Source organism: Spermophilus citellus, assembly GCF_964194105.1.
Source record: "Spermophilus citellus genome assembly, chromosome: 9".
NCBI lineage: Eukaryota > Metazoa > Chordata > Mammalia > Rodentia > Sciuridae > Spermophilus > Spermophilus citellus.
The window spans coordinates 106,433,085-106,458,870 of NC_138191.1; the positions used below are offsets into that span (position 1 = coordinate 106,433,085).

At 52.4% G+C, this 25,786-nt stretch overlaps 1 protein-coding gene across 3 annotated transcripts in view; it reads right to left on the reverse strand.

Annotated features, from left to right (window-relative positions):
* Positions 1 to 25,378, reverse strand: part of PTPRF (protein tyrosine phosphatase receptor type F) — an 82,321-nt gene extending 56,943 nt beyond the window's left edge. For 2 of the 3 annotated variants that reach the window (XM_081306601.1, XM_081306599.1), the window contains exons 1-5: positions 25,167 to 25,378; positions 18,405 to 18,484; positions 11,492 to 11,627; positions 4,510 to 4,655; positions 4,186 to 4,327 (exon numbers count right to left, since the gene is read on the reverse strand). In XM_081306601.1, coding sequence (XP_081162727.1) covers positions 4,186 to 4,327; positions 4,510 to 4,655; positions 11,492 to 11,582 — 379 coding nt within the window. In that variant the 5' untranslated portion in view covers positions 11,583 to 11,627; positions 18,405 to 18,484; positions 25,167 to 25,378. The remainder of the gene's footprint in view (positions 1 to 4,185; positions 4,328 to 4,509; positions 4,656 to 11,491; positions 11,628 to 18,404; positions 18,485 to 25,166) is intronic. The other variant, XM_081306600.1, reaches the window with a different exon arrangement.
* Between the last annotated feature and the right edge of the window lie 408 nt (positions 25,379 to 25,786).

A 25,786-nucleotide genomic window follows, 5' to 3' on the forward strand; every position in this document is an offset into this window, starting at 1 on the left:
CCTACCTAGGCACCAGGACTGGGCCCACACCCTGGCCGCCTCTTAAGGCTTTCCTGACCACAGTTCTGTCTGGCCTGGACCCCACTGTCCGGATGAATACATGATCTCCAGACTAAACTCAAGACCCTCACTGTCCCCCACCTCCTGGAGGTGGGAAGGGCCAGAATCAAGGCCTGCTTCCCTTCCCCCACAACTCCCCCTCCCTCATGAGGGAAAATGTCAGATTCCCTGTCTCAGTGGCAGCAGCGGGCGGGGTTGGAGGGGGAGTGATTCCAGCCGCCGCCTCAAGAGTGCGGAGCGAGAAGAGCTTTTCCTGCCATTACCCGGCGAGGGAGAGGCTGGCGCGCTAATGGCTTCAATTACCACTCAGACAGGAAACGCTGGGCGACTGGGCCCCTGCACTCGTCACAGCCCAGGGACAGGCTCACCCTGAGCCAGCTTGAGCTGGGCCCCCCCACCCGGTACCCCAGTCCCAGTGGGGTGGTGAAGCAGAGGGCTGGCCACCCAGACAGCTGCCTGGGACTTGCTGAGCCACACCAGGAACGGCAGTCCTGCTCTGGAAGCAGGGTGAGGCGGCCAGGAGTGGTGTGCCGGTGCCCCCAGTGGGAATGACTCCAGAGCAGGGAGCTGTGTGAGGGGAACTGGAGTAAGGTGTGAATTGAGGCAAGGGCAGAGGGCACTGAATGGTATGTGGTCCCAGGCAGCCCAGAACCACTTTCCCTAGGCACCCGACTCACGGTGAGCAGATGCACATACCCTCTGTGTTTACAGGCTATGTGCAGAGTGTATGACATGGCTCAGGGACTCAACCCTTATTCTTCAGCCCCAGCTTCAGCTTCTCCCACCCCTCCTTAGACCTTGTGGTAGCCTCCCAAGAATGGCCCTGACTCTCCCGCTAAGCCCACCCCAAGAACTCTAGTCAAGGGGCTGGGGATGTGGCTCAAGCGGTAGCGCGCTCGCCTCGCATACGTGCGGTCCGGGTTCGATCCTCAGCACCACATACCAACAAAGATGTTTGTGTCCGCCGAGAACTAAAAAATAGATATTAAAAATTCTCTCTCTCTCTCTCTCCCCTCTCTCACTCTCTCTTTAAAAAAAAAAAAAATTCTCTCTCTCTCCCTCCCTCTCCCCTCTCTCACTCTCTCTTTAAAAAAAAAGAACTCTAGTCATCCTTTCATCCAGTCCCTGCATGCACCCCAATTTTCCTGGCTTTCCTAGGAGGAGGGGCGGGTGGGGATAGTCAGTCTGGGCTGCTTCACTCTGGCCCCACCTCCTGGCAATCCCTTCTAGGAAGCCAAAGCTGGTCAAGGTTACACAGACCAACACTGTAGGTCAGCATTTGTCCTTCCGGGTGCTATGTTTCAGGAGTGGGAAGGGGCTTACTCAGTCGCATAGCTCCACCCGCTCCAAGGGTAGGGACCTGTTGTCCCACTCTTCTAGCCTCCTCAGACACTTCCCAAGTTCCAGAGGTACAATATAACCCTGGGCTGGGCTGGGGATGTAGGCTCAGTGGTAAAATGTGTGCTTATTGGCATGTACAAGAACCTAGATTCCATTCCCAGCACCACATAAGAATAAAGAAACATACCCCAACCCCTGAGAGAGAAACCAGTGGTCCAGGAAGGCCATTCCCAAAGCAGACCCACTGCAAGCTTGAGTTCTCCTCCTCCAGGTCCTGACAAGATACCCTCATCCTCTTGAATCCTTTAATAAAAGATAAAGCTGCCAGGGCAGTGGTGGAGGTAGGGAGAGCTCCTGAGGTAGAAAACCTGGAGCCTAGGGGCTCCAGGGGGACGGTTCTCTTTCAATACCAACAAGGAGGACCTGCTGCTCTCCAACCTGAAAGACTGAGAACACAACCTCCAGGAAAGAGTTCTGGCCTTTTAGCTACCACCCAAATGCCAAGGAAGGGCAGATGGTTCCCTGATGGGACAGATTCCAATAGGAGGGAGAGAGGAGGCAGTACTGAAATACTTACCCCAGGTCACAAGTTGGGAAACTGAGGTCAGGAGTGGCTAGGCAATCAGTGGTCTTGGCCTAGGGCCCGTCCTCTGAGCCCCTGCCCCATAAGACTTCTGGATGGAAGGAATGTTAGGGACAGCACCATCCAGATGATGCCAGGAAGCACAGAAACCAAGTGCCATCAGCCTATGTGCCTAGGCCTCAGAACTTGCGACTTCCAGCCCAATAGCAGTTACCATTTCACACTGGAGTCCTGGGAAGTATTTAACCAAATTCTATTAATCCTTCAAACCTGCCCGGACAGTGGATATTAGAGCCTTGCTTACAGGTGGAGCAAATGAGGCTCAGGGCCACAGTCACTGGTCCAAGGTCACTCAGTGAGTAGATGGTCCATTGTCTTGTATGGTCCCTCTAAGCTGGAGGGCCTATCGAAGGGCTGTAGAACCCACTGATTCACACAAGACACACATATACAAAACTTGCTGAATGGATGCACGTGTGAATACATAAAGCCACAGTGTAAAAATGGCCAATGTGAAAAGATGTTTAACTGCTCTTGTAATCAAAGAAATGCAAATTAAATTGAGATGCTATTTTTTGCCTATTAACTTGGCAAAGATTTTTTTTTTAATGGTAATTCCCAATGCTGGTGAAGATGTGAAAAAAAAAAAAAAAAAAAAAAAGAGGCCCTCTTATGCCCTGCATGGCAGGAGTATAAACTGATAAAATCTTCTAGAAATATTAAAAGCTTAAAAATGCATGTGTCCCTTGACCTTACCTGGAATCATCAGGAGAGTGAACACCTTTATCCCTGCCCCCATCTATGACACCTTATTTATAAAAGAAAAGAGGTGGGAACAACATATGTGTTAACAATAAAAGAACAGCTAAATAAATTAGGGTACTTCTATGTGACAGCTTACCACAGTCATTAAAAATAATGACACAGAAGAATACTCAATGACAAGGAAAGTATTTATAATTTTTTTTTTAAGCAGGGCTGGGGATTTAGTTTAGTGTCAGAGCACTTGCTTAGCATGTGTGACACCTGGGTTCAAACCCATAACAAAAAGAAAAAAAGAAAGAAGAGAAAAGAAAGAATGAATGAAAAAGGAACAAAGAAGTCTACAAACTTACAAATCATTGGGCAGCATATGATTCCTTTTCTATTTATACACACAAAACATATATGCACATACAGAAAATGAGCCTCAAGGAAATAACCAATAATTGTAGAGGTAGGATAATGAGTGACTTTTATTTCTTCCTGTGTACTATTCTATAGTTTTCAATTTTTTAAAAGTAATCAAGTATTGCATTTAAAAAAGAAAACAATGCTGTATTTTGCAAATATACATAGACATATTCAGACTGATAAAATCACGTGGTTAAGGTCTAATCATGTCACTGCCTACCCCAGTGTGGCTTCCTATGTTCCCAAGAAAGTGTTCATTTCTTAGCCTGACCCAGTGTGATCTTCCCGCCAATCTCGACTCGTGGCTTTCCCCCATCTTCCTGTGCTCTCCAGCTTCCGATCCCTGTCCCCCCTAAAAAACCTCCCCAAAAACCCAATCTGAACCTCAACCTCTCAGAGTTCTCTGAGAGCTCTATTCTCTTTCACCACTGGGCCTTGGCATAGGCCTTGCTGCCAACTTCTCCCCCAATTTCGCTCTGAGATTCGGCTCAGAGTCCCTCTTCCTCACTCCAGTCAGCCCTCTGGGCTGTCCCTACAGAACTCATTGGACACTGAGCATCTCAAAGGAAGCCCTCAGTAGGGCGGGCTTCTGGACTTCAAGGCAGTCTGGGGAGTTTGTGAATGAATGGAGGAGCCACCAAGTAAGAGAAGACACTGAAATGCACATACAGAGCCCCAGTCCCCAGCCTGGGACCTTGCTCACAGGGGTAATAGGAACATACCTGACACCTACAGCCAGGCTCCAAATGAAAATCGCATCTGTGGCCATAGCCACAAAACCCACAACTACAATTCCACACCTCAATCAGAACCCCACTCCACTGATGTGGTTCAGCAGGAGGATACAATGTACCACGCACACAGTTGGCTCCAGCTTCAGCCAATGATCCAGGCCTGTTCACCCACCCAAGGTGGCCAGCCCTCCTTTCTGCCAAATGCCCATGGACGCATGGCAGGGCCAGGGAGGGCTGGCTTTCCTCACACCCCAGCCCACCCACCCACCATGCCACATCCCTCCCAGCACACACCTTCAAGTACTGAGAGCTTGGCACTGGTGTTGATCTCGCCCACACTGTTGGTGGCAGTGCATTCATAGATGGCCTCATCCCGCTGCACCCGTAATGGCTGGATCCGCAGCACTGACCCTGCCCCATCATCAAACTCAATTACCTGTCAGAGAACAGACAAGTGGTCACAGCCTGCTGGGGACATGGAGGCCTGCTCAGGGTTGATCTTGCTCACATCTCCAGAAGACCCATAGGGAGGGAGACTAAGAAGAGTAGGTGTAGGACCAAACTGAAAGGTGTAGACAGACACTGAGTCCTGCCTGCACCTCACCCCAGAGGACGCACCTCGAAGCGCTGGGAGCTAACTTTCTTCCCCTTCTTCATCCAAGTGATGCGAGGCTTGGGTTCCCCTGCGGCTTGGCACACGAAGGAGGCCACCCCTCCCGATAGCCCAGTCTGGTCCTCAGGGACCTTAACAAAGATGGGTTTGCCTGGAAGAGATGGAGATAGCAAGTGATCATGGGTGGCATGGTTTAAACACTGCAGGTGGCAGTTGTGGGGGGTAAGAGGGCAAAAAAGAGAAAAGAGTAATGACACCTAACTTTTATGTAGTGCTTAATATGTGCCAGGCACTGTTCAGAGAGCTGAACGCTTATTAACCCTTTGAAACCTGTGAGGTGGGTGCTATAATTACTGTTTATAGAAAAGAAAATCGAGGCACAGACAGGTTAAAGGATTTGTCCAACGTGACACAGCTGGTAGGCGGCAGAGTGCGATCTGAACCCCGGCATCTGGGTTCCTGCTTCCATCTCCACCCTCATATCTCCAAGCTCAGGGACAAGGCATGTCAGAGAGCTGTCCTCAGGATGAGCCCCAGCCTTCCCCAACACTGTCCCACCCTGCTTGCTCTCCATCTTGATGATGGCACCTCTATCCACCCCAGGCCTGGGCCAGGAACTGTGACTCCCCCATCCTGGCCCTCACATACCAGCAGCCCCAAAGGCCCAGACATTCCAGCTCCTAAGTGTCTCTGGATGTCTTCCCAGGTGAATGCTTCCTGTAAACCTGCCCCTCCCCACCCCACCCCCGCTGGCTTGTGTAATGCCTTCCAACAGCCTGGGCAGCTCCCTGAGGTCCTCCTCCACAGGAGGCAGGGAAGGGGGAGAAAGGAAGGGGATCAGACACCATACTACCACACCCATGTCACCCAGGCACACACACCACGGCCAACCTATAGCCCCTATCCCTATGAATCCCACTGCCCAGCATCACAAGCCCAGAGAAACCTGGCTCATTAAGATGTTGCAATGCCCCGTTAATCCTGACGGCAGATCCATTTCCTATTAATCAGGCCAATGAATACCTCTAGGAAGGGCTAATGCCATGAGAAATGACCTTTCAAGACCACCTGCTCAGTGCTCATGAACTCAGGCTTGGACCCTGGGGGAGTACCAGTCTTTCACTAAGCACTTACTTTGCACCAGGTACTTTTATTTCTTTTAAAAATCTTTTATCATTATTACCAGTTCACAGGCTCAGAGAAGTCAAGTTACTTGCCCAAGGTCACACAGTCACTGTTCGCTGCTCCTCCCAGATGGGTCCTCTCTGGGCTAGGATCCCCTTAGGCTCCACTGGACTGTTTGTTGACCCCTCCCCACAGCTCTCCACCTGCACTGCCACTGCCTTGGTGCAGCTGTCATCTTCCTTTGACCAGAGACCCCATTGGCTTCAAGCTGGCAACCCTCCTTGGCACCCAGCTCCTCTAATCTCTGTTCAGCAGCCAAAGAACAGCCCTAGCTGTGCCCAATTATCTCAGCCCCTGGTTCTAGGCTCCACTGTCCCCCACAGCACTGCCCGGTTTGTGCACGTGTGTGAGGTCCTGACTTCTGCTCATGGTTTACTACTGCTTATGTATGGGGCTGTTACTTTTTTGATATTTTTGGTGTTTAATAGCTGCTTCCCCTGGAACATAGCCTGGGCTGGGCAGATCCCATGCCTGTCCTGTTTCCTACCCTATCCCAGTGTCTGTCTGACCCAGTTCCTGGCACACAGGAGTGCAGAATGGGGCAGGAAGGAATAACTCGAGAGGAGAGGAGACACTGTGGCCCCTCACACACACCTGCTCTCTCTGGCAAGGGAGAGGAACTCCCATCCCAGCTCCTGCCTCAACGTGTCTCCAACGAAACCAAGTCTGGAACCTGCTAAACCAGAAGGGCCAGTGCCGACTAGGACTGTGGGGGCGGAGCCTCCTCACCAAACAAAGAGCTGAGGCACTGAAGAGGTGAGCCAGGTAGGGTCACTAGCAGCCAGGAGGGAAAGGCCTTCGAGCTGTGTGGAGGCTGGACTGTGCCCAAGGCCTGCGGCCATGCAAGAGGCAGAACTACTCCCCTCCCCGGAGGCTGGAGGGGAGCCAGCGGGCGCCAGGGCCAGACTGGCAGGGCAGCCCCAGCCCAGTACCGCCCTGGGGCTAGCAGGCAGGTCCCTCCCTTTGTCTAGGACTCTCCCTGCCAATCCCCCTCCCCACCCACAGAACCCTCCGGTCCCAGAGCCCCATTAAGACCTTGCCCTTTTTGTTCCCTAGAGGACCTTTGGGGAGCACAGTCAGCCCACAGCTCTCAGCTACAACACTGTCTCCTCACACCCTTCCCCACGCTTGTTCACGTGACCCTCTGCAGCCTCAGCCTTTTTGTCCTCAACAGTATCTCGAGCACCTATGGCAGGCCGTGCACTATGCTGAGAACACAGCTAGAACTCTCCTGTCTTACCACCCACCAACCAGGCTTGCCCTGACCTGCCAAGCCCACAGGCACCTCCTTGCCTTTGGTGTGCCTTGCCCCTTAGTGGAGTCCCATCCTATTCTCCCTCCCAGAGGCTCTGGGAGTCCCACAGTGAGATTTCCCATCCTACCATGGATCTCACTGCAGTAACTGGTCAGCTCCCCAGGCAGGCTCTGCCCCGGTGTTCAGTGATGGTCTGAAAGTTTTGAGACTGGGTCAACAGGGTGTTGTATGAACACACCAGGAGAGATTTTCTGCCAGTTACCCACTGCCACCCAGTCTGACACCCAATCAGAGTGTGGTTCCCCTCTACCACACAGGGTCATGAGCAGCACAGCTCTTTGAGTAGCAGCTCTCAGAGATATGCCCTGGGACATTCTTAGGTGCAAGGTGGAAGAAAGTGACCTAAGAAAGAAATTGGCCCCGGATGGGGAAGGCACAGCCCCCAGGGAAGCCACAGTAGTCCAGTTCCAGGGATAGCCAAACTGGGCCATCTCCAAGGCTCCTCCACTGGGAGTCTGACTGCTATTTTGTGCCTTCCCTGGGGAGCACAAATACACAGCATGTGGAAGGAGAGGGCAGACACAGCAGCAGCGAAGGACAGCAAGGGCAGGGAGAGTTCCTGGAGAGGTGATTTCCAAGGCCCTGAACTACTTAATGGGCTGAGGACTCATAATGAGCTCCTCTGACTGCTCCTGATGCCCTCTGGGGGAAGCCCACTCCGGGTTCTAGGAGCCACTCCTTGAGCCCCAGGTCATGACCTTCAACAGGGGGAGCACCTACTAGATGCTAAGTGACCTCAGTTAACCCTTCCAGGTAGGAGTGATTATCCCTATTGTGCAATAGGAAAACAGGCCCAGAGAGAGAAAGCATTTTGCTGGAAGTTGCAGAGGGCAGAGTCTAGACAGGCCACCCATAAGCACAAAGGGGAAGGCACTGCAGAACTGTGTGTAGCACCCTGCCATTTCCAGCTTTGCAGGCTCTGGGGGAGGGGAAATCACAAAACAGACACACCCTTAGCTGCTTGCCCACCTGTTTCTGCAAATCACACGCCCCTCCAGCCATGAGGCATCCTGTTCTGAGCTCCAGTGATTCTAGGGCCCTACTCACACCTGGTCCTGGGACCCTGCCTCTGTCCTTTGCTGTCTGCAGTTCTCACTCTGGCTGCCATGAGCTCCTCAGAGAAGCCCAGGGGCTCACCTGTTCCACACACCCCTCTTTTCACTTCATTATGCAATACCTGCTCTGAGCAAATGCCCACTAACCCCTTTCCAGGAAGCCTCCCATCACCTCTCCCAAGATACTTAAGTCATCATCTGTAACAGCACTGCTCCCACCTGCGCCTGTGGTGAAACAGTTTGCTCACAAGCCTGTGCCCCGACACTGTGGGTCTTGTCCAAGGGCAAGACTGTGGATTCTTCCCATCCTGGCCCCTGGCACACACATAAGGGCTTCTGCTCTCAGTCAGGACTACTTCTGGCCCCAAAGGCTTCCTCTCCCTAGAAGCCACCAAGTCCTGGGCTGGGGAAGCTGCCCTGAGCGGGGATCCTGCCTCCCATGCCCATATCCCCATTGGAGCTGACTCAGCATTGATGCCGGGCTTCGAGGCTAACTCTTGGCAGCTGCTTCTCCACCCCACTTCCCTCCTCTCCTCTCCGAGGCCAGGGCCCCCATTCATTTGTCTCGTTAAGAGGCCTATAGAAACACATTTGTCCGCTCTGCGCTTCACTGCTCTGGTCGTCAATTCTCTGGGGCACCCGCTCTACCTTCTGCAGCAGCCCTGTCTGTGTCTGGCTACTTGCCCCTAGTTGAAATCTTTCAACCTCAGCCTGAGCCTGGCCACTGTGAGGGGAGAGATCCAAGGGTGTGTGCAGTTTAAGGCAGGCCAGTAGGCCAGACCCTGACTCCCAGGCTGGGTTATCACAGTCCCCAGCCCAGGCTTCTGCCCCAAGGCACTCTGCCTAGGAAGAGAACTCAGATCTTGTCACCTGAACCACCCCCTCCCCACTTGGCAAAGCAGGATTTCAGTTTCCTCAGCTGATTCCTACATTCAATACCCTGGTCTCTGGGTTCTGGTCGCTAAGGAACCAGAAAAGAGATTCCTGGAAGTCTGTGAAAAACTGTTCCATTTGCCCCTCTACCAATTCCTATTGGGGGTTCAGAACTGCTCTAGTCCTTCTCGTATCCACTCTCTAGATGCAAGGACCAGAGCTGGACAATGGCCTGAACTCCCAGGACTCACAGTCTGGTGGGATAGACAGATCTGAAGCAGATCGCCATTACTGCATGCTAAGAGGAGAGTACAGAGAAGCAGCACTCCACCCAGGTTCCTGAAAGAAGTGATGGCTCCAGGCTGAGTTGTAACTGGTCAGATAAAGGTCAGGGAGAAAGTGATCCAAGCAGAGGAAGCAGAAGGAAGGAAGCAGGCCTGGACACAGAGACCATGTAAGGAACAGAGAGAAGTCAGCATGGTAGGGATATGGATGAGGCTGGTAGAGGCCTATTTTAAAAAGTTTAAGACCCTAGACAATTGGGGAGGGGAACGAAGGAGTTTAAACTGAGGAATAATTGATGCATGTCTCCTTTTACAACATAACTGATTTTGGAATGGAGAATGATTACTAGGAAAGAGACCAGAGGTAGAAAAATCATCAGGAGGCTGTTGCCTGCTGAAGCCCAAGCAAGAGCCGAGGGTGGCTTGGATGAAGGCGGTGGAGAGAGAGAAGTGGATGCATTCCAAAGATATTCAGAAGGTAGAAAGAACTTGGTGATGGATTACATGTGGGATATGAGAGAGGGAGGAAGCTGGGAGGAGGCCCAGGTTTCCGACTTGGTGACCGGGTGGGTGGTAATGCCATTCACAGGGAGAGTGAAGATGGGAAGCAGGTGGGGAGTAGGAGTGAGGGGTGCAGGCTGGAGCGTGTTGAGTCTGAGGCAAGAGCGGGGAGGCAGTTGTTCTCAAGACCCATTTGTTTCTTAAAGTCCACCTGGGTATCCACCCCTTGACCCCTGCCCTCTCTGATGGTGAGAGTCTGGGGTGGGGTCGGAGAACAAGCACAGTCCATCAATGTCCAAGGGCTGCTGACCACACCTGGACAAGCCTTCACTTCCCTGCCAACAGTAGAGTCATACCTGATGAGGTCTTCTACCCCAACCTGCCCCTGCAGGCTCCAGCTCTTTCCCACCCGTCCCAGCCAAGCCTGTAGATGCCTCCACTGCCAGCTGATTTCCCACTTGACTTCTTCCGGTCTAGACCTTAACCCTTCTCTCCTTGCCCAGCCCTTTCCTGGCCAGCAACTCAGAACTCCTGTTACCCCTTACCCTCACCTCTCAGGAAGAATGCCTGCCCCTTCCTCTTTCCCTTCTAGCTTCCACCTAGGGCCCTGCCTCTGAGGACAAAGGGCGGGGTGCTCCAGTGTCACCCCCCTCCAGGATCAGTTACTGAATAATTAATGAGCCATTAGGAGAAAGAGCCCTGGTGAGACAAGGGGCAAGATCTGTGACCAAAGACTTGGAGCTGGTGGGAGAACCCTATGGCCCGCTGACCCATGATTTGGCCCTGGACTGCCTCTGGGCTCAGGACAGGCTGGGAGCGGCCTCTTTCCCCAGGGACCTTGGCTCCGACCTCGCCCCTCCCCCCAGCCTGCAGATTGGATAAGCTTGCCCTGTGCTCCGCCTCCCACCAGTAACCAAGCAGTGGTAACCATGGTGACGGGGCGGGCTGCGGCCAGTCTATAGTGCCAGGCAGGGGGAAGGGCAGCAGCAAGAAAGGGACCAAAGTTCAGAGCTGGACCTGGGTAATAGGGGACAAATTCCCCCCCAACCCTCCCCCCCCCCAGACACACACACACACACACACACACACACACACACACACACACACAGAAGGATGGTGGAGCTCAGCTTCCTGCTGGCCAAGTAGCAAATCCTCCCCCAGTTTCCAGGACTGAGGGGCTTGGGGGAAAGAGATGCCCTTTGCCTGGAAGGTCCCTAGTACAAAGGGGAGGAGGAGCTCAGCACTTCCACATTTGGATCCTGAGGGCCTAGCCCAGGGGAAAAGCTTTGGGTGGCTCTGGCTTCTAAGTCCTCCCTGGGACCTGAAGAGACACTTGGCATCCCATTCACACATCCATTCACACTCCCTGGCTGTCCCCACCTTCTACACTGATCCCAGACATGGCTCACGCCGCACCTTCTACACATATCTGCTGTGGTGGACACAGCGCATGCCTGGGCACATCACACAAAGACCACATGAATCCAGGACATGTCTCACCCTGGCCCCATAAAACAGAATCACGCTTAGACACGCCCCACCCCATGGTGCCTAAGGGATACATGGGCACTCTACAGGGTGCTTCCAGGAAGCAGCAGGAGCCAGGTACATCTTAGAGGTTCTCCAAGCAGGGGTCTCTCTCTAGGACAGAGGGTCTAGAGAGGTATCTGGCCATCTGTTCTCCTAGAAGCTGGTCCTGTCTCATTCCAGAGACCTGCTAGGAGGTATGTCACCTTTCAACCTGGAGATATGAACCTTGAGGGGTCAGACTTACTGTCGCCATGGGCACCTGCCACCAAACCAAGCATCACCAGCGCGGGTACAAGGGGCACCATCGTCCTCCCTGGGGTTGGCTCAAGGGCCATCCAGGGCTCTAGCTCCACAGCCAGCTGCAATCCAGGAGAATCCACCTATATGAAGAGAAAAGCAAAGCCACTTAGCTGGTATTCATCAATGTCCCTACTGTCTACCCATGCTGCCTCCTGGTCCCTACTCATCCTCACTGCCCACCAAAGCCTAGTTTACAGACCCACCTCAGACTGGGCAATGATCACCCAGGCTCCTTCCTGAAACCCTAGTGCTGACAAGGATAACCCACCAGTCATGCTGTAGAGGGAGTGCAGAAGGCTATTAGGGCATTTTCTAAACCCAAGTAGGAGGAAGAGGAGATGCTGAGACTGGAGGATGTACAGGGATTTTGAACTTCCAACTCAACCCAATAAGGGGACAGGGAAATGAGATCAGAAAGACATACTGGTAGGCACACAGACTGGACAAAGACAAGGCAGTACAAGAGAGAGTGGTGAAGAGCTAGGCAGACCCATAGGCTTGGGGATATCCTGTTGTCTATCCTCTCCCCAGCAGGGAGGGAGGCAGAGGCAAGAGGCCGGACACCCACATGCTGAGCACAGGCTCCAGAACACAGATTTGTTAGCAGCAGATGGCTCCAGGTACCAGAGGCTCTTAGCCAAAGCCACAACCTGCCAGGGCTCGCCAGGACTGCTCTTCACAAGCTGCAGCTGCCCCGCCTGGCCACCCTCATCCTACCTAATTCCCATGGCACCTTCCCACCCTAAAGAGAAATCACAGGGCAGCTTTAGTGGCCAGGAATGGGTGTGTGAGACCCTATAATCTAACCCCCATGCCTCCTCTTCTTTTGCCCCAGAAGCTCAAAGCAGATGAGAGTGGGGAGGCTGAGGGACTGTGTTGGGACGCTGACTGCCCCCAGGGCTTTGCTCACCAGCTCCTTGCCTGGGTGCCCTCCCCACTCTGTAGGAACCTGTGTAAAGGCTTCCTTGTGGTCATACCATCTTGGAAGACACCCTGCTTTCATTCCTCAGCCCTGGTTGAGAGGTCCCAAGGGTCTCTCTCCCACATCCCCTGTCTGGAAATGTGCAGCAGTGCCCCTGGTTCTGCTCACACCTCGCCCTGGGCAGGGGCTGGTATGTGGTCAGTCCCTCATTAATGCTCTGAAAATCCAACAGGGTATAATGGGGGAGTGAGTGGCAGTGAACACATCTTGGGAACTCATAGTGGCACCCATGGACTCTGGTGGGGGGGTCATGATCAGACCCATGCCTGTGACTTACAATGGTAATAAAACTGGCAAGGTGACAAGTGAACAGGAAGGACAGGGCTCAAAGAACTTGAACTCTTCCTAGAACTTGAGCCCTTCTCTCAACTGGGACAGTCAAAAGGTCAGAAGGCAGGTACTTAACAAAGCCGGTGAGACTGTGAAAGCAGGGGATAACACAAAGGGGAAGGAAGGGGAGAGATGAGCCCTGACCCAGAATCTCACCAAAACTCTGAGATAGGAACTAAGCAGCAAAAGCAATAAAGTTGAAGGGGGCATCATGAGTGTCCAGCCCCATTTTCACCAAGTGCGGGTCCTGCTCAGAGATCACAGAGCCCAGGTGGCTGAGACCACTATGATGCCCTGCAGAACTGTGTTGGGATGGAGGTAACACCTCACCAAGGTCCTGTCTGGGTGTGGTCATCGCAGCACTGTGATGCCACGGTATAGCCAAATAGAATCCAAATTCCCAGAAGACATCAGGTGGTAAACTGCCCAGCCAGGTCAACATGGGGCACAGGCCAACCCCTGGCTATGGTACAGATATCATGGATTTACAACTTAACAGGTTATCACACCAAAGGGCAGGTGTAGAGGGGTCTAGGACAGTCATCATGGGGTGTGACAATGCAAAAGTCAGAGGCTCACTCCCAGGCACAAGCATTCCAGGCATGGAACCCCCCCAGGAGACACCAAAGGAACATAACATAACTTCCAACACAAGTACTGGGGCATCTCCCTGGTACAAATATGAAGCTGAACATGACACACACTACAAGGTACTAACACACATCAGTTATCATGGGATGCAACTCCCTAGTACAATGATCAGAAAAGTTTAATCCCCTGTAGCTAGCTGGAGCTGCCTTAGTGGAGCACTCACAGCACTGTATTCTCAGATGCAGACATCATGGAAGTAGCCATCTGGTAGAGACATCATGTGGGTACATGCAGAGAGTACAGACACGTTAAGATGTAACTGCCAGATAAGGGCATTGCAGGGGTGTGACTCCCTGTTAAAGACACCATGGTGGGGGGTCATCCCCTAGCACCTATATTAGAGGGGCATGAGGCTCCACCAGTGCAGCCATCATGGAGTATTATTCACAGAACAGACACTGATGTGGTATAATCTTGGGTGAGAGTCAGGCCATGGGTGTTAGAGAACCTGAGCCTCTGGTAGCTCCATCCCCAATGTGAAAAGACAAGTGGCCCTCACTTGGGGTCTCAGAGACCCTCTGTGTATCTAAACTGGGTGCTCAGAACACTTTGTTCAAATCCCCAAAGTGGAATTGGCAAAGGTGGGGAAATTGAAATCAAAGATGTTTCCTCCCCAGAGAGCTTCTCCCAGGGGTCCATGGTCACCCAGAGAGATGGGGAGACCCAAGGGACACACAAAACATGTACACATTCTCAGAGTTGTCAGAACTAAGGCCTCCCCATCAGCAGCTCCCAGCACGAGCAAACTGCTTCTGTCCCTAGACTCCGACCGAGAGCCTGAACCCAGTGTGAAGCAACTCAGGCTGCTCCCAGCTCTAGGACCTCCTTCATCAGAGCAGAGCAGCCCTACACCCCCAGGCCTGGCCTTGGGCTTGGCTCTGTCTCTACACCAGTCTCAGGGTTACCTGCAGGGAGAAGGTGGGAGAGTGGGTAGGCAGGACTGCTGGTAGCTTTGCTGGGTCATCGAGAACCTCATGTGCTCAGAGCAGGGTGTCTACTTCACCAGCACAGCTTTCAACGACTCAGATAAAAACGAGGCCCAAACCCTTGAGCACTCAAGCTCATCTGTGAACTGCACTGTGGACCATCAGTTCTACCACACTGACATACTTGGGCAGGAAAACAATTACATGCCCTGTGATATTACAGAATATAATTGGATGCAATTTTTCTACATTCGGAATGGTTTTAATATATCTTTTTTCTTTGCTACATCAGTGTAAAGCTGCCAACTGCCCTTTCTTAGGAAGAACTGTCCTTTATTCTCAAATTTTGTCCTTGGTGCTAAAATGTCCTTTCTTATATGAAATGATGGGGACAGCAGATAGCAATTGTTTTTTTTTTTTTTTTTTTTGTAATGTCCTTACTTAGCAAAATAAAAAATTGCTAACCAATTTGGTTGTCTGGCCCTCAAGTACTTTTGGAAACTGTACTGGTTTATGAAACCAAAGAACCTGGGAATTGCGGCTCTGAGGGAAAAGGAGGAAGGAGATACTATGCCAAGCCACAGACTCAGACAAACGTCACGGAAAATGCATGTTACAGAGGCCATGTCACTTCCATGTGGTCTACCCTAACACCCCACCCTGCCAGCCCCTGAGGGGGCCTGAGGGACCATGTGATGCCAGGATGGAGGGGTTCCTGGCTGGAGAACAGCTGGGATCATTCCTGAGGCCCCCTCATGAATATGCACATACAGATTGATTTGCTTCCCTTGGGCACGTGTTATTATTCACAAATATTAATTAGTCTCCAAATACCACCTGTTCCTAAGTCCTCTCCCACCCCTCCTTCCCAGGCCAGGACCCTGGGTTCCAGGAAGCTGGGGCAAAGAAGGGGTATCCAGGGCCTCACACAGTGGCCAGCCAAGGGGAGAGGCCAGCACGTGGGCAATGAGGCATACTCATTGGGCAGGGAGAGCTGGGAGCCGTTCATCTTCTAACCAGTGACGGGCAGCTAACCGAGCCCTTTTGTCATGTCCTGGACAGTTCACCGCGTGGCACTGCAGCAGCGGCCACGGAGGCGGAAACAGGCCTGTTACACTTGGGAAGGGAAAACCAACATGTTTCCAACTCTTACCAAACCAACCACTGGATTATGACAGGAATAAATCTCTGCCTTAGTCATGACCCGACCCCTGCCCCACGGAAGGAGGTGAACAGCAGACAGAGGCCAGGACTGCCTTCACTCCTATAGTCAATGGTGGCCAGAGTCTTTGAGTATAGCCAGGAACAGTCCCTGCCCTGTTAGAACTGGGGCTCCCCCAGCTTCACTGAAGACTCCTGTCTTCTTGAGGCCCTCAGCTTGTCTCCTGCAGCCCTCAGCTGCTCTGGGGAGTGAAGGGAGTGATTAGGAGGAGGAGCTGAATCTCTGAGGTGGCAAAGGGGTCCAACAGAGGCACCTTCCTACAGTTACTGCTCCTTTCCTCTGGGGACCCCCTGAATTAATGCTCACCAACTCTGCTGCCTCCAGGCCTCTGTGCTTACTGTTCTTTATTGGAAAAGACGCCCTTCTGCCCTAGCCACTCACTCACCCTCCAGAACTCAGCTCATTGTACATTCTCCCCCAACTGATCCCCCCAGTTTTCCAGGTTTGTAAACATAGTGAATACACCAAGAAGTCTAGACCAATCCAGGGTGACTCTGGCCCCACAAGACATTAGCCAATGTCTGGAGATATTTTTATTGTCAAGACTAAGGGTCGGGGGGTGATGGGGTTGTGGCTTATTTGGTAGAGTACTTGCCTTGCACGTGTGAGGAACTGGGTTCAATCCTCAGCATCCAATAAAAAAAATAAAATAAAGATATTGTGTACATCTACAACTAAAAAAATATATAAAAAAAAGAAGACGACGACTAAGGGTGGGCTGGGCACCGTGGCTCACGCCTATAATCCTAACAGTTAGGGAGATTGAAGCAGGAGGATTAAGAGTTCAAAGCCAGCCCCAGCAACTCAGCAAGGCCCTCAACAACTCAGTGAGCCCCTGTCTCTAGATGAAATATTTTTTTAAAAAGGGCTGGGGATGTGACTCAGAGGTTAAGTGCCCTTGGGTTCAATCCCCTGCAAAAAAAAAAAAAAAAAAAAAAAAAAACAAAACACTCAGGGTGGGGGTATGTGGTATGTTACTTGCATCTATCAGGAAAAAACCAGTGTGCTGCTAGACATCCTACAATGGCAGGCTAGCCCCACAACTAAGAATTATTTGGTTCAAAATGTCAACAATGCTGAGGGTTGAGAAATCCTGATATGGATGGCAAACTCCTTTGCTGATTCAGCCTAGGGCCTGACTGGCCCCTGCCTCAGAACCCAGTTCCCTAAGAATATCCCCCACCAAGCTGTAGACCCAAGGCAGCCCTAACCTGGCTTAACTCTTGTATTAGCTGATTCTTGGGCCCCAGGATCTCAAATCAGCTTTCCTTACTACCAAAAGAGCTAAGACCTCTAAAATTCAAGCCCTCCAGCTCACCCATCTCCTCTTTTCCCAGATATGCCACCAGCAAGTGTCCTCTCTAAAGGACAGATGGCTCCCCTTTCAAATACTTCTTCTGGTGACACTGGGCATTCAGTCAGGTTGGATTTTCTAGGCAGGTCTCATCATTTAAGGATGGGCAGGTACAGTACCCCTATTTCTACTCTCCCCATTTGACCATGCCCATCTCACCAAGCAAGTACACCCAAGAAGTGCTCATTTCTTCCCCTACCTGGGCCAGACCCATCTCTTCCATGCCCTTTTTGTTCAGCCATCCATCTAGAACTGTTTGTTGGGCAGGGTCATGATCAAGAGGCATAGGCTCTGCCTTCAGAGAACTGTTGGAGGGTGAACTAGCCCACCAAGCCCTGGGTTCAGGAGAGTCAACCAGAACTCACCCTCCCTCAATCCCCTTCCTCCTCCAAGGCCCCCAATATCACAGACAACACTTTCATCTACCTGGTCACCCAGGCCAGTGAGTCATTCCCAAATGCTCCTTTTCTTCAACCTACATATTCAACTTGCCAATAAGTCTGAATCTGCCCTGCTCTATCCCAATTACCTCCCACCTCTTCAGTGGGCTTCAAGCCTCTGGCCTCTGGTCACTCCTTTCCAACCCAAACAACACACAAACCAATGCTACCTTTTAGCTCACATAAATGCAAATTTGATGATGTCCATCATGTGTACTTTGTTTTATGCTTTATCTTCTGGCAGGCACTCATTGTTCCATGAATGAATGGGTTGTCAAATGGATAGATGAATGTATGGATATTGCATCTCTGCTTAAGAACTTTCAATGCCTCCATGCCACCCTCCAGAAAAAGTCTAGTCTTTAGCCTGATATCCAAGGCCCATCATGCTGACTCCAGACTAACTGTCCAACCTCATTCCCTACAACTCCAGCCCACCCCTCTCTGTTTCTCACAGAATGAAAGAAGTAGACCTCAAAGACATAAGGAGAGACATGCCCCAGATCTTACACTGGGTGCCCTGCTCCTTCGGATACAACCTCCAGGTGACAGACAGTCTTCTCTACAGAAACACGGTGAACAAAGCAGCAGATAGATACTAGTGTTAAGTCCCAGGACGACACCTAGAAGTCTATTTCACACCTACAGCAGGTGATGAGCTATATATCATTCCCCACCCACCTCCATCATCTACTCTAGCCAGAAGCTCCTTGACACCTCCCCTCCCTCATGCCCCACATTCAGTACTTCATCATGTCCTGTCTACCTAAAGAACATACAAATCCCTTCTTCCTGGTCCAGGTCTCCATATTTCTCAGACACATGCACAATGGATCACATTATGTCTCTCTGAACATCTTTCCATGGCCTTGCATCAAATTCCAAGCTGCTCAGTTGGCCCACAGGACCCCTCTGTACCCCTGCTTCTGGACCCATCTTAGGGTACACTCACCAGGTCTTTGCTTGCTCACACCAGTCACTCTTGCTGGATAATCAGCACTGAGGGCAGGGCACAGGGGCCTCCGCACCTTCCTGGACAGAAAGGATAAGAAAACATCAAGAATTTCATCACAGCAGAGCATGTATTGACACAGACATTCAAAATTTGCTTTTTTATGAAGGGGGAAGAGCAGGTTACAGAACCACTGGTGTAGGACCATCCCATGTAGTAAAAAGTGCTCATCTTTTCACTTCACTGTCTCTCATTCACTTGATACTCCCTGAGTATCTACTATGTGCCAGGCATTTTTCTACATGTCTGTAAGCAACACAGATAAGTCCCCGACCTTGACAGAATTGTGTCCAAATTCTTCAACATGATCCTAGGGCTGCATAGTCACCGGCTGACTTCTGCAGTCTCACCTACCAGTGCTCACCTCCCACCAGCTAGCCACAAACTTTCTCTTCTGATCCTCAAATATACCATATTCTGGGGCTGGGGATGTGGCTCAAGCGGTAGCGCGCTCGCCTGGCATGCGTGCGGCCCGGGTTCGATCCTCAGCACCACATACAAAGATGTTGTGTCCTCAGAGAACTAAAAAATAAATATTAAAAAATTCTCTCTCTCTCACCTCTCTCTAAATAAATAAATAAATAAATAAATCCAATGGTACCTCCTCAGGGAAGCCTTCCATGATGTCCTAGACTACATGCCTAGGCCTTGCCTTGGAACAGTGACCACAAATATGATTACTTAACTACTTATACAATTACTGAGTCAATATCCTAAGCTCCGTAAGAGCATGAGCCATGGTGCCTGGCTTGGCTCCACATCCCCAGCATGCAGCAGGGAGCCTGGCACATAGTAGGTGCTTAGTCAACACATGTTGAATGAGTAGATGATTGCATGAATGAGTTCAGAGAAAATAGCCCAGCCTGGAGGAACACACCCCAGCCTACATGCCAGTCTTCAAAGAAGCTTCAGGAGCAATATTTATTTTTGACTTTCTGCTTCTCTATAATTTTTAAAATGAAGGTGTGCCCTTGGATGCCTCCTCCGCTGGCACACACACAGCAACAGAGCCCAGCCTCTTCCTTCTAGAACCATTACTGAGCTCTCACCAGCATGGGCACCATGCTGGGGATGGGCAGGGGTGGGTCACGCCCACATCTTCTCATTGCCACCTCACCACAGTTCAGCTATTGGGTTCCTTAGGTATGCACTCCACACAGGCTGCACCTTGTAGCAGGCTTCTCAGCCTTACACCTCTACTCACACAACCCTGCCATCCACCTCGGCTCCTCCCAAAATGAATATACAGGAAACACAGTGGTCATGGGGGCCAGGAACAACCTCCTAACTCCAGACTAACCCTCACCACCCACCCAAGGACCTCCTCACATGGAAATTGTCCCCACCTCTGGCAAAACAGGGGAGTCTTCTTTGGCCAAAGGCCATCCTGACTGACTCAAAACAGGCCTCACCAACCCAGCCTCCAAAGACCAATGGCCCTGCACTCCAGGATGCCCTCATGCTGCCCTCCCCCAGCCCATTGTATTTCTCCACATTTCCAGTGGCTGCTGTTCCCAGCACACAGGCTGCCAGGCGGGTCTAGCCAGACAAACCAGCTTCCATGTCCCAAACTCAAAGGCCCGTTTGTCTGGAGATGCCTGCCAGGCCTCATGATGCCTGATGTGAACTTGTTGGCTTTGCCATTTCTCAGGAAACCTGGGCAGAGGGGCAGTGTCCAAGGCAGAGAACATGGAAGTCTCCCAAGCTACCCAAGACTGCTGCCACACCCTCTGCCACATCAGGAACACTGGGATTTGGGCTTAGAGACTGAGAAAGGCCCTGTGTGGAGGAAAGAGGCATGCACCCCAAATGGCCAGGAGGTGAGTCTCAGAACAGACTAAATGTATACAGGATCCTGACCTTGCAAAACCCCTCAGGTACACAGAATAGCACCAGGGAAGGACTCTAGACAACCCAGTATCTTGAAACATATCAACCAAAGATCAAACAGCTCTGAAACAACCTAAATGGGCAATCAATTTGCACCTCATAATCACCAACAGCAGCTCCCAGAAAAGCTTTAGACCCACACTGGGTCAGAACCCTGAAATCAGGACAAGCACATTCAGAAGAGCGCCTATATGGATTAGAAGGCCAACTAGAAAGCTACTACAAAGGGGCCTAATTTCTACAGGACCCAAGTTAGGATCACACATGCTGGCACCCAGAGCCAGGGTTTAACTGGCAGCCATGACCAAAATCAGGTAAGATGGCCCTGGGCACCAACTCAGCAGAGCTGTCTGCCATTTGTGAGGCATGAGACTTGGCCCAGCAGGGGGACCAGGAGCACGTTGAAATCTAGAACACAGATGTTGCTTGGAGCAGACCCCAGGCAGCCCCTGGGGCTGCACCAGGAAAGTCCCCAGAAACAGCAGCTAAAACACAGCCAAGAAGCTAAAAGCAGAGTTCTCAGACTCAGAGGTTGAGAATACAGAGATCTGGCACATCTGGATCTTGGAGGCAAAGTGAGGAAGAAAGAACATCAGGAGATGCCCAGGAAGGGTGGGAGGAAATGGGGAACTAAACATCCAGAGGCTGCCTCTTCTCAGAATTCCCTGCCACCCACCCACCCACCCCCAAAGTGAGATCTTTTCTGCAGGGCTGCACCTTTAGCCTTCTCACAGCTGCCCACCTGAAGGTCAGACACACTTGAGAAACACATCAATGGTAATGAGGACGAGAGACATGGGCAACCCCCTTGCTGATCCCAGCTCAGAAGGGAAGTTGTTAGGTGGGCAGGTGCCCTAACCTTTGCAGTGCATGTTTTTCATGGCAAACCTGGCTGATGCTGATGGGAAGGGGGTCTGTACCACTCCGGTTGAGGATGGTCACAATAACAACTGCTACCACTGAGCACCTCTACTCACTAGATGCCAGGCCTTGTTTTAAGCACTTGATGCATATTAACTTTAATCTTCCCATCAACCCTACGAGGCATGGAATCTTATTATACCCATTTGACAAATGAGGAAACTGGGTCAAAGACGTTAAGCAACTTGCTCAAGGTCACATCAAACTCCAGCAGTTCAAAACCAAAGTCAGAGCGCTAAGCCACTGTTTGTGGCTGTCTTTGCTTGCTGAGCATGCCTCCTCATACTCTCATGTCACTCTTGGTTCTCCTTCACTGGCCCAGATTATTCTCCCAAACTGTACTCTCATACTCAACCCCCATTTGAGTCTCCCCACCTCCAATGAACCCCAAGTACCCAAGGCAGCATTCCAACCCTGAGCTGGTCATCCATCCCTGGAATCAGCCTTTCCTCCTCAGGTTCCTAGCTCGGAGGTTCAGAAGTTCCAGAGCCTTCAGAAAAGCCCCACCCAGCTACTCCCTGGAACCTGGACTCCCTCCTTTCCTTCACCCCCACACCCATAAATCATTCTTTTCTGACAAATGAAGCCCCATGCTACCACCCTATCCAGGCCACTGTCCTCTCATTGACCTTACTACAACATCTTTCTCACTGGGCATCCTGTCTCCCATCCACTTTCTGTAGTCACAGCAACATCTTTCAGAAAAATTAATCTGACACAGCATGTTCTACACCGTCCACCTAAGCTTTAAACCTTTGGTGTCTTCCCTCTATTTTCAGAATGAAGTCGCACATAGCTCACAGGGCATTCAAGACCCTCTGTGATCAGATGTATCTCTGAATAACCCACAAGTGACATCTCTTGGTCTTAATTCATAGTTTTTTTTTTTCCTCCTACCTAGAGGTGCCCCTTCTCCCTTCTTCAACTGGCAAACTCCTATTCATCCCTTTAAATCCAATTCAGATTGCCTCTTCCCTGTCTCCTCTGGGTCACAACTCACTCTGACCTCTTCCCCACCTCATGCTGAATTCCGCCAACCTTCTAACCTCTGCTCAGAATTGCAGTTGCTGTAGGTGTGCAGATGCCTCAACCTCAGAGGCTCCTAAGGGGCAGGCTATCTTTCCTACACAGCTGTTAGTCCCACAGGAAGCAAGACAACCTTGCTGAAATTTCCTAGTCCAATGCCTGGCACATGGTCTGCAATCAATAACAGGTTACTGAAATGCTTTTGCATTCCCAGAAAGTGATTGCCACTGCTGATGACACAATGACACACAGTTCCCTTGGCTTCCTGCAGCAGCCATGGATGGGGACCAGCTTGGGCTGGATAAGCTGTTCCATTTTAGAGGGGTTTTAAACTGAGAAACAGAGACACAGGTCTCAAGCTGGAAGGTGGAAGGGATGTAGTATGTGTCACAACCTCTAGTGCAAGAGGTCTGGGTCCCACCTCTCCTTGGGTACTCTCAAAACTGGACTCCCACAGTCGGGACTGTTGGGAATAAGACTGGAAGGCTCACAAATCACCAGGGTCAGCATTTTGCTGCACATCAATGCAAATTCCAAGAAAAGACTTTTAACTAGTTTACCCTTGCTGTAGTCTGCTTCACCAGCACCCATATCCACCCTCCTCCTCCCTTTGGAAGCTCCCTTTGGAAGTACCAGCCATCAGTGTACACAAGGCTAGAGAGAAGGAGGGGGGCCGGAAGCTACAAAGGAAGGAAAGGAATAAGGAATTACATTAAAACGATTTCCTTTTTAAAGGAAGGAAAAGGAAGATAAATTGGAAAAGGATATAAAACTATAAAGACATTTCATATGAGGTGGAAAATGAACAAGCAAAAATGTGCAAAAAGTGCATGTACCAAAAGGCACAACACTGTGTACACATGTACAGGTGGACTGAGTGTGCAAGCACAGCAGAATTTCTGAGCACTGGCTGGCATGAGGGCCCAAGCCTGCAAGAGTGAGGGCAAGAAGGCAAGTGAATGTGAAGTGTGCATGAGGGTGGGGGCAGGGCTAAGAGTGGAAGCAGAGGTTGGATGGAGAATCGCCTGGGGTGTGTGGTCTAAGCCGAGGCAGAGAATGTAGGGGCTTATAAGGGAGTTATACCTGCTCCTTTTTGGAACCCTACACTCATTCATATATTCAGTTAAAAACAAGGATTTTCACACTCTCTAAAGCAAAAGTTAATAAAAAGACAAACGTGAAATTTCCTTAGAATTCTATCAGAACTCTCCTCTGTATCCCATCAGATTCCTAATGCCTCCCAAAGGATCCCTGTCCAGATCCCTCCAACTAGAACCACCACCCACATTCTTTTCCAGGCCTCCCACCCACTGCACTTGCCTGTATTCTCATGCCAGATCCAGCACCAGGTCACTCAAGAATCCTACCCTTTTCCCTTCAGAAGCCAAAGTGGAGCTTTTGTCACCATCATTCAGCAATCCAGCCTCTACCATCCTGTCCTGTTGTCCCCAAGAGGGAACCCAGAGAATCCCCTAGCACTGGCAGCCTCCTTCACATTTCACAGCTCAGGCAGGTACTGGTCCCAGCCCCCACCAGCTCCAACTCAGGGGCCCAGCGCTGGGGGGGATTGAAATGGGGAGAAGGGCTTGCCCCTCCCCCTCCCAGGGGTGGAAGAACCAGAGGGGCAGCATTCCAGAGAAGTGGGGGAGGGTCTAGCAGAGGGGTACAGAGACACCAAGAGACCAGTGAGAGACATCAGGCAGAGACCCAGGGAGGGAGGCAGGGTGAGAAGGGGGGGGTACGGACAGACCCTGGCAGAGAGAAAGAGGCCCAGAGAGAGAGAACACAGGGATCCCGGCAGAGAGAACAGGGAGACCATGGCAGAGAGAACAGAAAAAGAACAGGAAGACCCGGGCAGAGAGAACAGGGAGACCCTGGCAGAGAGAACAGGGAGACCCAGAGTGAAAGGCAGATCCAGGGGAAAGAAGAGGAAGACACAGCGAGGGAGAACCGAGACCCAGGCAGAGAGAACCGGGAAAGAGAACGGACACCCGCAAAGGGAGAAACCCAGGAAGGGAGAAGGGAGATGGCTGGAGACCCTGGGACTGCAGGGGGTGAGACCGAGAGGCAGTGACACAGTAACTGAGACTAGGACGGTGGACACAGCGACTGGGGACCAGGCACACCGGGACGGGACAGGACGCGGGGCGGTGACTGAGTGAACTTTCGGAGCAGGTCCGAGTGGACACGTCCTCACGGGACAGGTCGCTCAGGGCCTCCGTGGCGGTGCATGGGGTGGGGGTGGGTACCACCAGCTGCGGCCCCTCCCCAGCCCGCGCTCGCGACCAAGGCGGGTGGGAGCTTCAAACTCGCGCCCGGCGCATCCCGGGACCGCACGTGCGCCGGGGCTGCAAGCAGACTCGGACGCGTTGGCTGCGGATCCCCCGCCGACTGGGAGGGGGCGCCGGTGCGGCGGGGGCGGGGGCGCGGCCTGGACCCGCCCGGAGCTGGGGCTGGTGGGAGGCTGAGGGCCGCCCCCGGAGCGCGTCCGCGCTGGAGGGTGGGGGACCAGGCGGGACCAAGGAGGGGGAGACAAACGCAAAAGGGAAACTTTGCACCGGGGGGGGGGGGGCGCGGGCTGCGGCTCAGGTGCGGCGGGAGGGAGGGAGAGGGCGGAGAGCTCGCCAGCAGCCGCGGTGGGGGGCGCGTCTGCCGCGGGGTAAACGCGGGGAGGAGCCGCCAGGCTTGGGGGGGCTTAGCCGAGACTGCGGGCGCGGCAGGTGGGGGCGCGGCCCGGCCTCAGCGGCGCCCCCCAGCCCCCCGGGACTGCCTCCAGCTCCGCTGGGTGGACGTGGAGGGAGGGTGGGTTAGTGGGCAAGGAATGGGCGCGGAGGGGACTGGAGGGGAGCCCCGGGGGTCACTCACCGCCTATCCAGGGGCCGTCGGTCCGCATGTCCCCCCCAAGCCGCTGAGGCCGCCGCTCCCGCTCCTCTGCTGCTGCCGCCGCCGCCGCCACCACCTGGTTCTACTCCCGCCACCGCCGCCTGAGCTGGAGCCGGAGCCCGAGCCGGAGCCGGAGCTGGAGCCGGAGCCGCCGCCTCTGCCGCCGCCGCCAACACCACCGCTCCCGCCGCTCCCGCGCCAGCTCCAGTCGCGCGCCCCTGCTCGCGCCCGCGCCCGCGCCCCTGCCGTGCGCGCTCCCGGCACCGCCCCTCCCCTCGTGCACTCCAGCTCGAAGAGCCGCGGAGGAGCGTGGTAGGCCCCGGCGAGGCCACAACCCAACCCCAAGTCTAAATCGACCCAACACCAATATTGAACCTGAACCCCCCAAAACCCCCCAAAGGAGCATGAACAAGCCAAAGCTCAGATACTAAATCCAGATGCTTCTACTGGCTATCAAATCCTAATATGAACCTAATACTACTCTCGCACCCATTTCTTCCCAGATCTGAACATAATACTGAACTCAGACCCACCCTTAAAACCCATTATTGAGTCCAGACTCCTAAATCTGCCCTAAAATTGGCACAGATATGGTCTGAGCC